General features: G+C 30.5%; 1 protein-coding gene across 1 annotated transcript; it reads right to left on the minus strand.

Annotated features, from left to right (window-relative positions):
• Positions 1-11,488: 11,488 nt before the first annotated feature.
• LOC125202087 lies at positions 11,489-13,816 on the minus strand. Its single transcript, XM_048100416.1, has 2 exons — positions 13,287-13,816; positions 11,489-11,619 (listed from the first exon to the last, which is right to left on the minus strand). Exons 1-2 carry the CDS (start codon positions 13,539-13,541, stop codon positions 11,503-11,505), a joined length of 372 nt encoding a protein of 123 aa, XP_047956373.1. The 5' UTR covers positions 13,542-13,816; the 3' UTR covers positions 11,489-11,502.

Raw genomic sequence — 13,816 nt, forward strand, 5'->3', positions numbered from 1 at the left:
ATACTTAATATTATAAGTACTACTATATTACTTGTGGTAAAAATAAATAATTCAATCTATTTAAAATTTTATAATATAGAAAAATTACTATTAATATACGAAATACAACGAATTGAATATAAGTAAATAACTATTAATATTACTTTGATATATCATGATTTGTACAATATTATTACTCACTTTTAATATTTAATAAAGCAAGTGCAAATGAAATAAAATTATACGCACTTCAATAATGAGTATAATCTTTATACAATGATATTTAAAAATGTAATTATACTCTTTTTAAATACTCATAGATTTTCATCAAATTATAATATTAGTTATTTACTTTTCACCTACCAATAAATAAAACCAACAGCAACTACACCTACACAAAACAAAAACTCACGCGAATCTTCTCTCAAGTCACTCCACTTAAATCTTCAACAAAGTTCTCTCTATCACAAAATGTCTTTAGATTCTTCATCTTACAACATACTCCCTCTGTCCCACTAGAAATAAAACGTTTTTCTTTTTGGGTTGTTCCATTAAAAATGAAATGTTTCTTAAAATAGAAATAATTTTATCTCTACTTTTCCCTCTCTCTTACTTTACTCTCTCTTCTTTAAACTCACAAAACAACACTACATAAAATCTTGTGCCGGAAAGCAAACGTTTCATATTTATTGGGACGGAGGGAGTAGTATACATGGACGATTTTAGCAAATTCTTTAAGATGATTGATTTAGAACAACAATCAAAACTGGTATGTATATGCTGAACAATATCTTTTAAGATAGATTATCAATTATAATGAAATTTGTTTGGTACTTTTAATTTTCAAATAGCGAAACTGATCTAGATAAACAAAATTAATACATTCATTTTAAATATTCAAACAGATGTTTCCAAGATGTTTTCAAAGACATTATGGAGATACAATGAGACCAAAGTGCACAATAGAGAACAAATTTGGCAAAACTTGAAAGACAAAGCTCAAAATACTTCCGAATGGAAGAATGTCCTTGGATGAGGGATGAGAGCAATTCCAGAAGGCTAACAACTTAAACTCTGGAGACTTCTTGATTTTTCATTATGTGGCACACAATAATTTCTATGTGGAAATGTTTGATAAATTAGGGTGTGGTAAGGAGTTCCAACAATCAGGTAATTAATTAAAATAAATTCAACTTTGTCAATAAAAATTTTAGTTCTCCATGTTTTAATTACTCCTTTATAGGTTCAACTGGCCAAGAAATGCACAACGCATCATCTTCACATTCGATTGCTTCACCTTCTTTCAAATCAACCATCACAAAATCAAACCGAAAATTTACATCATATACACATATGAGATGAACATAGTGTTAATTTATTTATAAATTGAACAATTGAAACTAATAACTTAATGTAATCAACATCATAGCACATACCAATCCAATTTTGGAGAGCACATGCGACAGACAAAGATGTTGAAGTGGTTGTTTTGGAATTCCAAAACAACACATGGCAAATGATGTTGAAGAAAGCTGAAGATAGAGTTGCAATCTACACAGGATGGTCCACTTTCTACAATGAAAGTTCATTGTATGTTGGAATGGAATTGAAATTTGAATTGCTAAGCAACAGCCCTACCATCAAATTCAAAGTTACTGTGACCGAGGTAAATCATAATTAGTGGAGTATAAAACCTATATTTTAACTCTATAATACAATAAATGTTTGCTTGATAAATAAAAAACCAATCTTGCACTATATCTTATGCAGTAATAACAGCTGATGACATGAAGTATTTTGAAGAAAAGCCTAATCAGGTAAGTTAATTTGATGACAATATTTTAAAGACCAAACAATATGTACTTTAATTACCTCTCTTTCTAATGCTTTGTAGAAGTGAGTAATATTTTGCATATATTCTACTCCATGTTATCACTTTAAAAATCTCTACAATTGTAACTATAAAATAATAATATGATATTACATTTATGATGCAAGTATTGATAGCCTAGTATATAGTATTACAAATATAAACATTTAACATAAATATAGTAAACCTAATGATAAACAAATTTTTTTTCCAGGTAAATGATAAGAATACAATTTCTAAAATCAAAACCTCCTTTTATGAATAAGAATCACATTTGTGTACAACAGGTTTTCCAAAAACATGACAATCTAGAAAATCAAATAATAGTGTATAGTATAATAATACAAAAAACAAATTACAAATTTATTACATAATAAACCAATTTTTGGATATACAAAATTTGGAAACATAGGTTTATATATATACATCTTTATAATTATTATTTAGAAATATCTATACATGACAAATAAAAAATTATACATACAAAATATTGTAAAAAACATTTAATAAACTAAATTTTTTGACAAGATGTTTATCTCTGTAGATCGATATTATTACATCTACAATGACACAGAAGTTAATTATTACATCTACAATATAGAATGCTATTACCCCATTTTGGCTCTTTCTACACTCCAATAGTTAGATCAACAACCATTCAAAATGTTTATATTTATTTTTATTATATTTTATAATAATATAAAATATTAGTATTACAAAATAGAATTTATAAAAATACAATAAGTAAATTAAAGATTATAAAAATATACAAATAAAAAATATGAAATTATTTTGTGTACAAAACTATAGCAAATGTGATCTCTATTTATAGAGGATGAAAAATTATAAATTTTGGTATAACTTTTATAAATTTTTAACATAACAAGTAAAAGATATATAAATTTTATAAAAACAAAATATTAACCAATGATATTATGCCATTTGACACAATCTCATTGGCTAACTCAATAAATGACATGAACAATCAAGTGGTTGGGGGTTGTTCACCATGAAAATTCAGTTCTCCCGACATACCACGGTGGATAGCTGATGTGGTATGCCCTACCAATAAGATTTTGACAACTAGATATATATATAGACCACACCTTCATCTATAAATACATATGGCTGCACATATATAGAAATTTTGCATATTCCTTATATAACACATATATCTCTATATACACACATTAATTACGCTATATTTAATGCTTTTATATCTTTCACATTAAATAAAGATTGCGGGGAAAAATTTACATGGTGGGAAGTATTTTTTATTGCTAGCATTGCATACAGGAGTATTATTTAATGGCATTTTTTTTTTCTTATTGCTAGAATCGTGCAAAATTATATATATGTATAAATTATACATTATAATTCTTATTTTATTTTTCCGTGGTATATTAATTTGGTAATATTTATATTCTATGCTAAAATACAAAGATATAGTTAATAAAATTAAGCTGACCAAAAATTATTTTTACTATATTAAATTTCGTTAGTATACCATAAAATATCACTATAAACAAAATAGAGTGAACAATTGTCATAATAAATAAGAATTAAATTTAAAATAAAAATAAATAAAATTATTATACTCAAAATCACCAACCATAAACCATAAAGTTTAATCATATCAACATTATTCGATAGTTTGTACATAAAAGATTTTCATAAATAAAATAGTTTCAAGAGTTCTGTAATGACTCTAAATTTGAACTAGTTTTTATTTATTTATTATTTTATTCATAAAAATATTTTATGATATCACTAAAAATATAATGCTTACGACCACGTAAATTTGTGATGTATATATAATACTATTTGTCTAAATTTTACTCCACGATCTTATTTCGATATGAATGATTTAAATGTATTGAATATAAGTTAATTAATGCTTGTTTATATGGATAATTGTGAACATGCAAAATTCCTATATATATGCAGCGATGTGTGTTTATAGGTGGAGGTGTAGTCCATGTATATATCTAGTTGTCAAAATTTTATTGATAGGGCATACCACATCAGCTGTCCACCGTGGTATGCCGGGAGCACTGGATTTTTTCTCGTTGAAGAGAGAGAAAGACCTTCAATTCCATTTTTTTTAATTGAGTAATGACATGGAGTGCACCTCCACCAACCGATAAACATTAATAAACCTATGTGAGTTAATAATGACGGGTACTGATAAAATGCAAACTTATATACTGTACAAACTCAAAACTCCTTTCAATACAATATCAACACAACGTAAAATTTCAAGATTTTAATGTCAACACAATATCAACAAAGCATCAATCACTAACTACCGTTGAAATTCGGTTGACATTTTCCTCTTGATGCTTTTTTGTGATCTGTTAACATTTTTCAATTGTCGAGATCACAGTTTTGAATTTGTACAATATTTAGAGTTTTCATTTGATATCATCCTTAATGATGACAAATATATAAATAATATTAATTAGTTACGTAACGATATAATTATAATTATAATATTATTTAATAACAAATTTGTCAACAAAGAACACGCATGTACAAAATCGAATACAAAATATTAAAATCTTTCTTACCTACCATTCAATAAAGGCAACAACCATTTCCATCTTCCACAATTACTCCTGTAAATTTTCTCTCTTACCAAAAACCATTTTCATCTTCAATTATTCTCTTTGTTAATCTCAAACGTTCAATTTGTTAAAAAATGTCTATGCAACCAGAGGAGAGATACTCGACAGATAGCATTGCACAGTTCTTTACAGTAATTTCATCCGAAAAACAATCAAAGCTGGTAAGTATTGAAATTTATTTAATACTTTTGTTTTTTTTTATATAACATTCTTTATGTTATCTAGATTAAAAAATATAATTATATTTATGTTAAATAATACAACAGATCTTCCCACAAAAATTTCAAGCAAAATATCAAAATGAGCTTGGCCCAACATGTGCACTCGAAAAGGGTTTCCACAGATTTTGGACAACAAAACTCAGAATACTTCCAAGCGGAAGACTGTGCTTGGAAGACGGATGGAAAAACTTCCACAACGATAACCAATTTAAAAAAAGGAGATTTCTTGAGTTTGGAGCTGATTTCACCAAATAGGTTCTACGTGACTATATTTGATGGTACTACGCAATGTGGTAAAGAATACCAACCAGATTGGGGTAAGTAATTACAGTAAATTCAACTTTGTCAAAATATTTCAATATTCCATGTTTTAATCAATCCTTTATATAAGGAGCTATCATTGAAATCGACAGAGCATCATCTCCAGAACCTATTGCTTCGCATTCTTTCAAGTCGATCTTAACAGCATCAAATTACAAACTATTGGTAACAATTAATATTTTTGTTTCATAAATATATTTAATAACAATTGTGTTTACGTATTTATAAACTGAAAAACTAAAATTGATAAATTAATGTAATCAACACTATAGCACATACCAATCCAATTCTGGAGGGCACATGTAACAGACAAAGATATTGAAGTCGCAATCTTTGAATTCCAAAAGAAAACATGGCAAACAAAATTGAAAAAGGCTGAAGATAGGGTGATAGTCTCCAAAGGATGGAAAGATTTCTACAATGAGAACTCGTTTCATGCTGGAATGCGATTGAATTTTCAGATGATATGGAGCAACCCTACACTCAAATTCAAAGTTACTGTGGCTGAGGTAAATCATAATTAATCCATAATTTATATTTTTAACTTAATACAACAATATTTTTAAGTACTCTATTAGTAGTATGTAAAATATAGTATGTACTCATGATTTAGCATCTATTTTGTATTATATTTACAATGCAATTATAGACAACATGCTAATTATTAAGAACATAAACATCTAATAATATATAAATATCATGAATTATGTTAAACTAAATACTAGTGGAAAAAATAAAGTAAATACTAGTAACTCTTACAAAATTTATCACTTTTAGTATTAGTACAAAAACTTTATCTTGCATATACTCATAAATTATATCTATTTTGTTTTCTTTTATAATGCAATTATCTATTACATGACATTGATTACAAATATAAACATCTACTAATACAAACTCCCTACGTGCCTCTTACTTGCACTATTGTTTTTTCTCTCGTAATAGTATAGTAATATAGAAATACTTAACAAATAGTAATAAAATAGCAATATCATTAAAAGAAAATACAATAACACTCTTATTCTATATGTAATTTTAATTAATGAAAAATGAAATCAAATTGACAAAACTAACATATATACAAGAAAACAACTACATACAAAAAGAAAACAACTGCACCACAATGAAACCATTACAAAATCTAACACGAATCAACAAATATTAATGACAAACACTGTTCAAATCATCATTATGTTGGGGTTTGTATACTAAAAGATGCTTCGAGCGTACATGCCTTTGTACAGTCAGCTTGTGCATGTATACGAGAAACGCCACATCCACTTGTTTACCTATTTATGAGAATAAATAATATAATATAAATGGTTTATTATTGAAATATGATAAACAAGTCTAAGGCTTTTTACTAAGAAGGTCAAGTAGGGAAATTCGATGAATCTCCTCATGAGTTTTCCAATAGGGGACTTGGCCAGATCTAGTAAGAAGAAAATCGTATTCACAACCTAGATAGGTTTTGGCTACCTATTGGTATGGTTGCGGTGTTTGTGATAATTCTCTCTTACCTAAGATGAGATTAGTAACACTAGTGTGGTAAAGCACTGAAATGATCTAATCCGAAATGTATTCTTTATTGCTATCTACTGAAAGAATATATTTCAGAAAGTTTAGTATTTTCTAGTCTATGATATTAATATCAATATTGTTTATTCAATCAAACGCCACTTTGACTTATCAATATGTGAGAGTTTGTACGTAACTCAAGTTCATGATATCTTGGGTGGTAGTAATTGAATAACATGAAGGTATTGGAATATTATTTCATAGAATTCGCGTGCCCAGTGTGGTATGATTAAATCCCTAAGGGGTGATCCCCAAGAGGTGTTTGAAAAAGGAATTTATTATTCAGAAAACTGCGCAGTTGGAATTTTATTCCACGAATAATAAATAAAGTTTCAAACTAGAAAAACTCTTTGGAGAATTAATTTAATTCTAGTCACATAGCAGACAAAAGAATTAAATTGATGGATCAAGATAATCTTAAACGCGGGAAATATTATAAAATAAAATGGACCCAAGTTATTTGTAATTTGGTGATTTAAGTGGGAGTGCAATATTATTCTTTAGTGGAATAAAATAATATTCCATTGATAATATATTAAATCATGGGTCATTTGATTTAATTAGCAATTTATCTAATGGGTGAGCCCAACACTTAAGTCATTCCATGGATCCCCTTACTAGCCCAATAAGGTCCACTATAAATAATGAATGAAAGGAAAACCCTAGCATACAATCCAAGACAACACAAAACCCTAACCCTAGTGCCTAGAAATCGGCGCCTCCTTCCTCTTCCTCTTGGTCTCGATTTTCGAGCCATAGTTGTGGGAGAATTAGGGTTTTGATTATTGTTCTTGATCTATCCTAATTCATAGGATTAGATCTAGACAATTTGGTGTTTGTATTGGTTTTCCCTAGATTCATTCAAAGTTATTTAATTGGTTTTCTAAGATCCGCCCACACGGATGGAGAACCAAGGACGAGGGAATAGTACGGAAGATTCGTGGTCGATAAACCAAGGATTTCCGGGTGGTGCAGCTAGCAACGTCAATCCAATGATGGATTATGAGGTAACAATCGAATCTACATCGAATATGCATGATTATGTGTTTATTTGATGTTTTATCTATAGATCTATGAATATTGCATGAAATTGGAGTCGAATGCATAATCAACTAAATAGATCCGTTCTAGGACCTGTTTGGTTTCCGTGTCTTCCGCTGCGGTAGTCCCAACACATTACACTACCACCGATTGATACTTCTCATTTTACATCGAAATGTAAAATACAAAATATATCTCATACACCATAGCATTCAATATAGTACTCCTTAATAAATAAACATACCATATAACAACAATGCCAGAACATCCTTAATAAAACGTCAATAATTGTGCACAAAATTCAAAAGCATACATTTAAACATATAATCATACGAAGTAATTACTGAATAATTAAACACTTATGCTATTAAATACAAACATCTTACATATATGACTAATAAAAATTACACAAAATATGAAATATATACTCCCTCCGTCCCGGCTAAGATGACACATTGCTTAGCCGGCACGGGATTTTAGGAGTTATTGGTTAAAGTGTTTAATTGAAGAGAGAGAAGATGGGTGTAGGTATTAAAGTAGAGAGATGAAGAAATATGAATATTTTAATAGGAGTGAGAAAAGTGGTTGAATGTATTAATTGGAGAGAGAAAGTTACCAAAAAAGGAAATGTGTCATCTTAGTTGGGACAAACTAAAAAGGAAAATATCTCATCTTAAGCGGGACGGAGGGAGTACATCATTATAGCTTGAAATATCATGGTTCAATCGAAACCTTGAAAGTGATGTATGAATCTGGTAAGAGCACAAAAGTAACTATGCTCCCAATTTCCAAACCATTTTCATCATCGAAAATTCTCCAACCACTATGCAAAATTAGCAAATCATCATCAAATTGTGTTACTTTCATAGAATAATGTCGACGAAAACTCGTAAGAACAATTTGATGACTTTCCCTTTCAGGTAGATGTTGCCTCCAAAATGAAAATGGCAGTTCCTTCATTTGAAAAACACAATACCATGATCATAATTATATTAAAAATTTTAATCGTACAGAATTAATCGAAACAATCAAAAACATGTTAATCTAAAAAGTTTACTTTAATAAAATCATATTTTTGATTATTATTAATAAAGAGTAATAAATTAGAGTAATAAAATATATTATACACAGAGAAAAATTATCAATTGATATCGTTTTTCTTCTTGTATAACTATACTATAAGAAGGTTTGTTGGATTCCGTAAAATACCTAAAATCACAACAATAAGATTCAATTGTTAAATATAAATAAGATTGTGTGTATTTAAATTCAAATCAACTTATATATAGTTAAAACAATTACTTGGTAATTGATAAGGCTAATTTCATGCATTGGTTATGAGGTTAAATTCTGTAATTTCCCGGGTCTGACAAGGTTTTGTAATACAGGTGTGTAGAGAAAATGCCAGATCCAGGAATAGAGGAGTCTGGCAGAGGAAGTGAGCAAGAAGGAGGAAATTCACCAGAGGGAGGAGCATCCTAGATAAAGGGGCAGAATGAGAAATACAAGGAAGAATCTAGAAGCTCCATCCCTTATAAATAAGAGCACGCGGCATACATGCCTGGACAGGCGGTGGAAACTACCAAGCTGGAGTACGGTAGGGGCAGAGGCATGGCTGTCGTCAGCTCGTGCCGTAAGGTGTTGGGTTAAGTCCCGCAACGAGCGCAACCCTCGTGTCATTATATTCCATCCAGATCCCAATTCCATTCATTTAATACCCCCCTTGGGGTCGTTGACATAACAGATGTCATTTCTAGTCTATCTCTTTCTAGCCGGGAGTGATTTTAGAAACCAATCGCGTTCCGGGAAAAAATCTCAATATCGTATTCGCCTAGAAGAAAAACAAAAATTGCGTTTTCATTATGGTCTTACAGAACGACAATTACTTCCGTTAAGAGTAGGGAACCTGTTCCCTGTCTTTGTTTCTATCTCATCGTATCCCATTCTGTTCTGCGAGATTTGAAAATGACCGTCAATACCTCGGTGTAGGTCCTGGATAGTCCTTTGCTCCATAGCCCTGGGGCTAGCCAATTAAGAATTCTCAGATGTATTAGCACTGCATCTTTGATGCAGTCATCGATTCTCCCGAGAGTTCACAATTGCCTTTTTCTATACATTCGAACCACTGTTGGTCATATTTCTCTTTATCGAGAAATTGAAGAAGCCATACAGGGGTTTTCTCAGGCCTGTTCATACGGTATCTAACTACTAACTAGTAGGCTAAGGATGGCTATATTTCTGGGAGCGAACTCCGGGCGAATAAGCGATTCCCGTAGTAGCGGCGAGCGAAACGGGAGCAGCCTAAACCGTGATCATCATCCATTTAGCTCTTAGCTTAGTTTTCTCACACTCTACACACACACTTGGGGGATCGGTTTGGGGGTTTTTACGGTTCAAAGTTTCATCGAAGTTGTGCAACACCGTCTCTACGTGAGGCGAAGATACAATCTAATTTCTATTTTAAGTTTCCGTTCTGAATTTCCCGAGACTTCGTTGTTCGAAGCTCGGACGTATTTTGTTAAATTTCTGTTGAATCTGCACTCATTTAGCTATGGAAGTTGTTACTATGGTTTCGTTTCATGTTATTACTGTTTTTCTGTTTACTTTGGATGCTTTTAGCGATTGATCTGAGTTTTGAGTTAAATTGCGTGGAGATCGTAGTTGATCGTTTGAATCTGGTTAAATTTGTGTGATCGGAGAAGGGAGCTACAATGGTTTGTCGTGGATGGCTTGGATCTGGAGTGGATGAAGCGTCCAGTGTTCGGATCTGTTCATTTCTGTATGGTGTTGATGCTTAGTTTCTGTTTTCTCATTCGCCTCGTCTAGCAATAGTAGATCTGTTTAATTTTCGTAGTTAATCATAGTTAAATGGTTTAATTCAGCTTGCTCTGTTTAGCTTAATCGTTTACTCTGTTTTTCTCTGCATTTTGTGATCAAGGATCATTAGAGAAGATGAAGCTAGTTGTTAGTCGAGCCTTTAGTTAGTTATTTTGCAGCTTTTCATCCGTACTTTGCTAATTGGGGAAATGGTCCCCACGATCTGTCTTTCCTTTGTCTAGGTATTTTTAGGAAAAGTTTTTCGCTAGGTTTGGTAAAATGCTATCCATAGAGAGTTAACTTGCTTATGTCTTGTTTTTCGTCATGCATGTTCCCGTTGTGTTTGCCTAGGTCTAGCTGTTAGTATAGTTTATTTACATTTCCCGAGTCTAGGAATCTAATCTCAACCCCAAAAATGCGTGGCAGGAGCCAAAAACAGTGTCCAGATCCTCTTGCATGTTTACTTACGTCTCCATCTCTGTGGGATTCGATCCCTACTTCCTTATACTAGTCATTTTTAGTACAGTGGGTTGAGGGTTTTGAGAAGCACGAAAAGATTATGTGCCCAACGACCGAGGGTTTCGAGGATTCTCTGAGTTCCTAGACCCCGTGATCTAGCGGATTCTCTGAATCTCAGAAGTTAGAATATTATTACATAAACACACGAGAACATTCTCCTAGCTCTTCAGTAATCTCGGTGCAGGCTTAATTAAACCATAACTCGCGTAGATATCAGCTGTAAACAACCCATCACCTTTGTACTCCAAAATTATAGTGTCACCCACTACCACTTTATTCTCGATGATAAAATTATCCCATCCTTTTACTAAAAAATAACATCTATGTCGAAAAAAACCTTCAACTTCCCATCGAAATAGAGTAGAAAACATCATTATTTTACACTCTGTAGAAATTAAACACATATCACTTCCTAGAAAGTTAGGAGGAAGTACCTATATAAATAAAATAAAACAAATAAATCGAATAACCAGTCAATAGATAATATTTTAATAATTAGTATTATAATCAAAAAAATGAAATACTAATTTTAACATCTTACTAATCTTCTTAAATCAAAATTCCTGCCCACATGAATGCAGATATTCGGCTGCACATCAAAGCTAGGACTTGAAAAAGACTCCCCATCAGAACTCCCCATTTCATCCTACAGACAAAGAAGACTGTATTAAACAAACAATAACAAACTGAAAATAGTATTCCTACAATATCCATTCCGAATTTAAATAATCCAAATATCTAAAGATTTTTTCGTACAAAATTGATTATAAGTAATCAATTGAAATACTATCAATTTTTGTAAATAAATAATACAAAATCTTAATCCACCGAGCAAAACAATCCGAAATTTTATCGCTATTTTGCTTTTCTTTGAGCTGAAACTGAAAAGATTCTGAAAACCAAATCACTGTCTACAGAGAGAGAAACTGAAGAAAAATAATTAGCCAGAGCACAACATCATTCTTTAAAATTGACACGGTTACCAACAATTTTTAATTAAAAACCTGAAATCAAAACACACTTTAAATATAAAACTAAATATAACCTACGGAGTATAAATAAATGTTAAAAAGATCAATCACGAACAATAATATTCTGTAGTAAAAAAAAGTGATACTATAATTAGTAATTTGATGTATTAATCATAAATTAAAATAATAAATAAAGTTAGTAAGCAATTTAAAGTTATTACTATTACAATTCTATATAATTTTCAATTTTTTTATATAAATTCAAAATTAAATAATTTATACAGACATCATTAACATATAACCCTCAATATTATGCACGTCCCACGTAATATGAAACGCCCATATGTTAAAATTAATCCATAAATAAACCAGTGTTTTATTAAATAATCAGTTTATAAGTGTACAATTTTTTCCATGTTAATATACTGAAAATTTTAAAAGTACATTTACAGACATATAATAAATACTTAAACAATAATATCTACTTTTAAAAACATGTGTTTTTATCATAGGAACAATATTTAAGATATTGATTTTATTGAAACTATGTTGAACTTATGTTGAGGACATTTGAGTTTGTACAATATATAAGTTTGCATTTTATCACTACCATATTGCGTATTCTATTAGTTCTAAAAATAAATGTTGATATTCAAATGACATTATTTTTAAAATTAATTAATTATCTTCATTCAAATTCAACTTTGCATAAACATAAACTTGTGCCATAAATATATCTATAGTAATAAAAATAATTTATTAATATAATACCATCAGTTTAAGTTATATATTTTACCTATGTAAAACTATATAATAATATAAACTATCATCACAAATCTTATATTCATATATAATAATATAAAATTTAAATATCAATATGTAATCACCTAAATCTAAACCCTAGAGACCCTCATGTACTACTAAATCCTAGAGAATTGTGTGTATTAAACTTTTAATAACTCTAACACATTCACATTAAAACTATGAAAACATCAATGCAAAAAACGAATAACAACAAACAGATGTAAATATTGATAAATTTTGCGTATCTATACAATATATAAAAAGAGAATTTTGAGGACATTTAAAAAAATAATTGAAGTTTTGAGGATATTTATTAGGGAATTTAAAATTTTAAAAAACAAAGCTAATTTATTCCATAAATCTGCTAATAAACTGCCGAAAAAAAGAGGGATTAGTGCTCCTATATTCTCGCCCAAGAATATTTAGTTGGTTTCCCATATACATAATGATAAATTTAAATTAAAAATGTTTAAATGTTTGATTAAATAAAAATGCGTGAACTATAAAAAGCATGGAATGAGTGGGAGGTTTCTTTTACCCATGTCTTCATTCCATTTTTCAACTTCTTTCTTCCTATAAAAACACTACTCCACACCTCATGCTTACTAAAATCGATCAACAAAGTGACTATTCCGAATAGCATCAGCACCATCGAAATCCCAATGAAGAGCAGCCAAAAGCTGTTGGAGAAATATGGAGGCACCGCGATGTCGTGGGCGACTGCGGCGGAGAGAGGGTGGGGAAGGAGATGGAGAGAGGCGGCGGCCAGAAACAGTGGACCATCATCAACCATAGATCGTTGAGTGCCTTTGTTTGAGGAATTTGGCCTCTCATTTGTTTGATGATTTTTTTCTTTTTTTGAGTCGGAGTGGATTTTGAGGAAGCGGTGGCATGGATAGGAATTTGTGCAGAGGAATCTAGGGGATTTAGTTTTGAGTTTGGGGAGTTTAAGAATGAGGGAGAAGAAGAAGATGCACGTTGCCGCCACTTACTATTTTTCGCATATTCAATTGCTCAAAATAGAATAAATTGTTGTGTAATTTAAACAAGTTGATCTCTCAAGCAAGT

Source organism: Salvia hispanica, chromosome 1 (genome assembly GCF_023119035.1).
Source record: "Salvia hispanica cultivar TCC Black 2014 chromosome 1, UniMelb_Shisp_WGS_1.0, whole genome shotgun sequence".
NCBI classification, from domain to species: domain Eukaryota; kingdom Viridiplantae; phylum Streptophyta; class Magnoliopsida; order Lamiales; family Lamiaceae; genus Salvia; species Salvia hispanica.

What these genes read in the sequence shown, in the direction of transcription:
- LOC125202087 (XM_048100416.1), bottom strand. Translation starts at nt 13,541, where the DNA reads ATGGTTGATGATGGTCCACTGTTTCTGGCCGCCGCCTCTCTCCATCTC. An exon ending in AAAATGGAATGAAGACATGG is followed by an intron (nt 11,620 to 13,286) that starts GTAAAAGAAACC and finishes CTTTGTCTGTAG; the next exon opens with GATGAAATGGGGAGTTCTGA.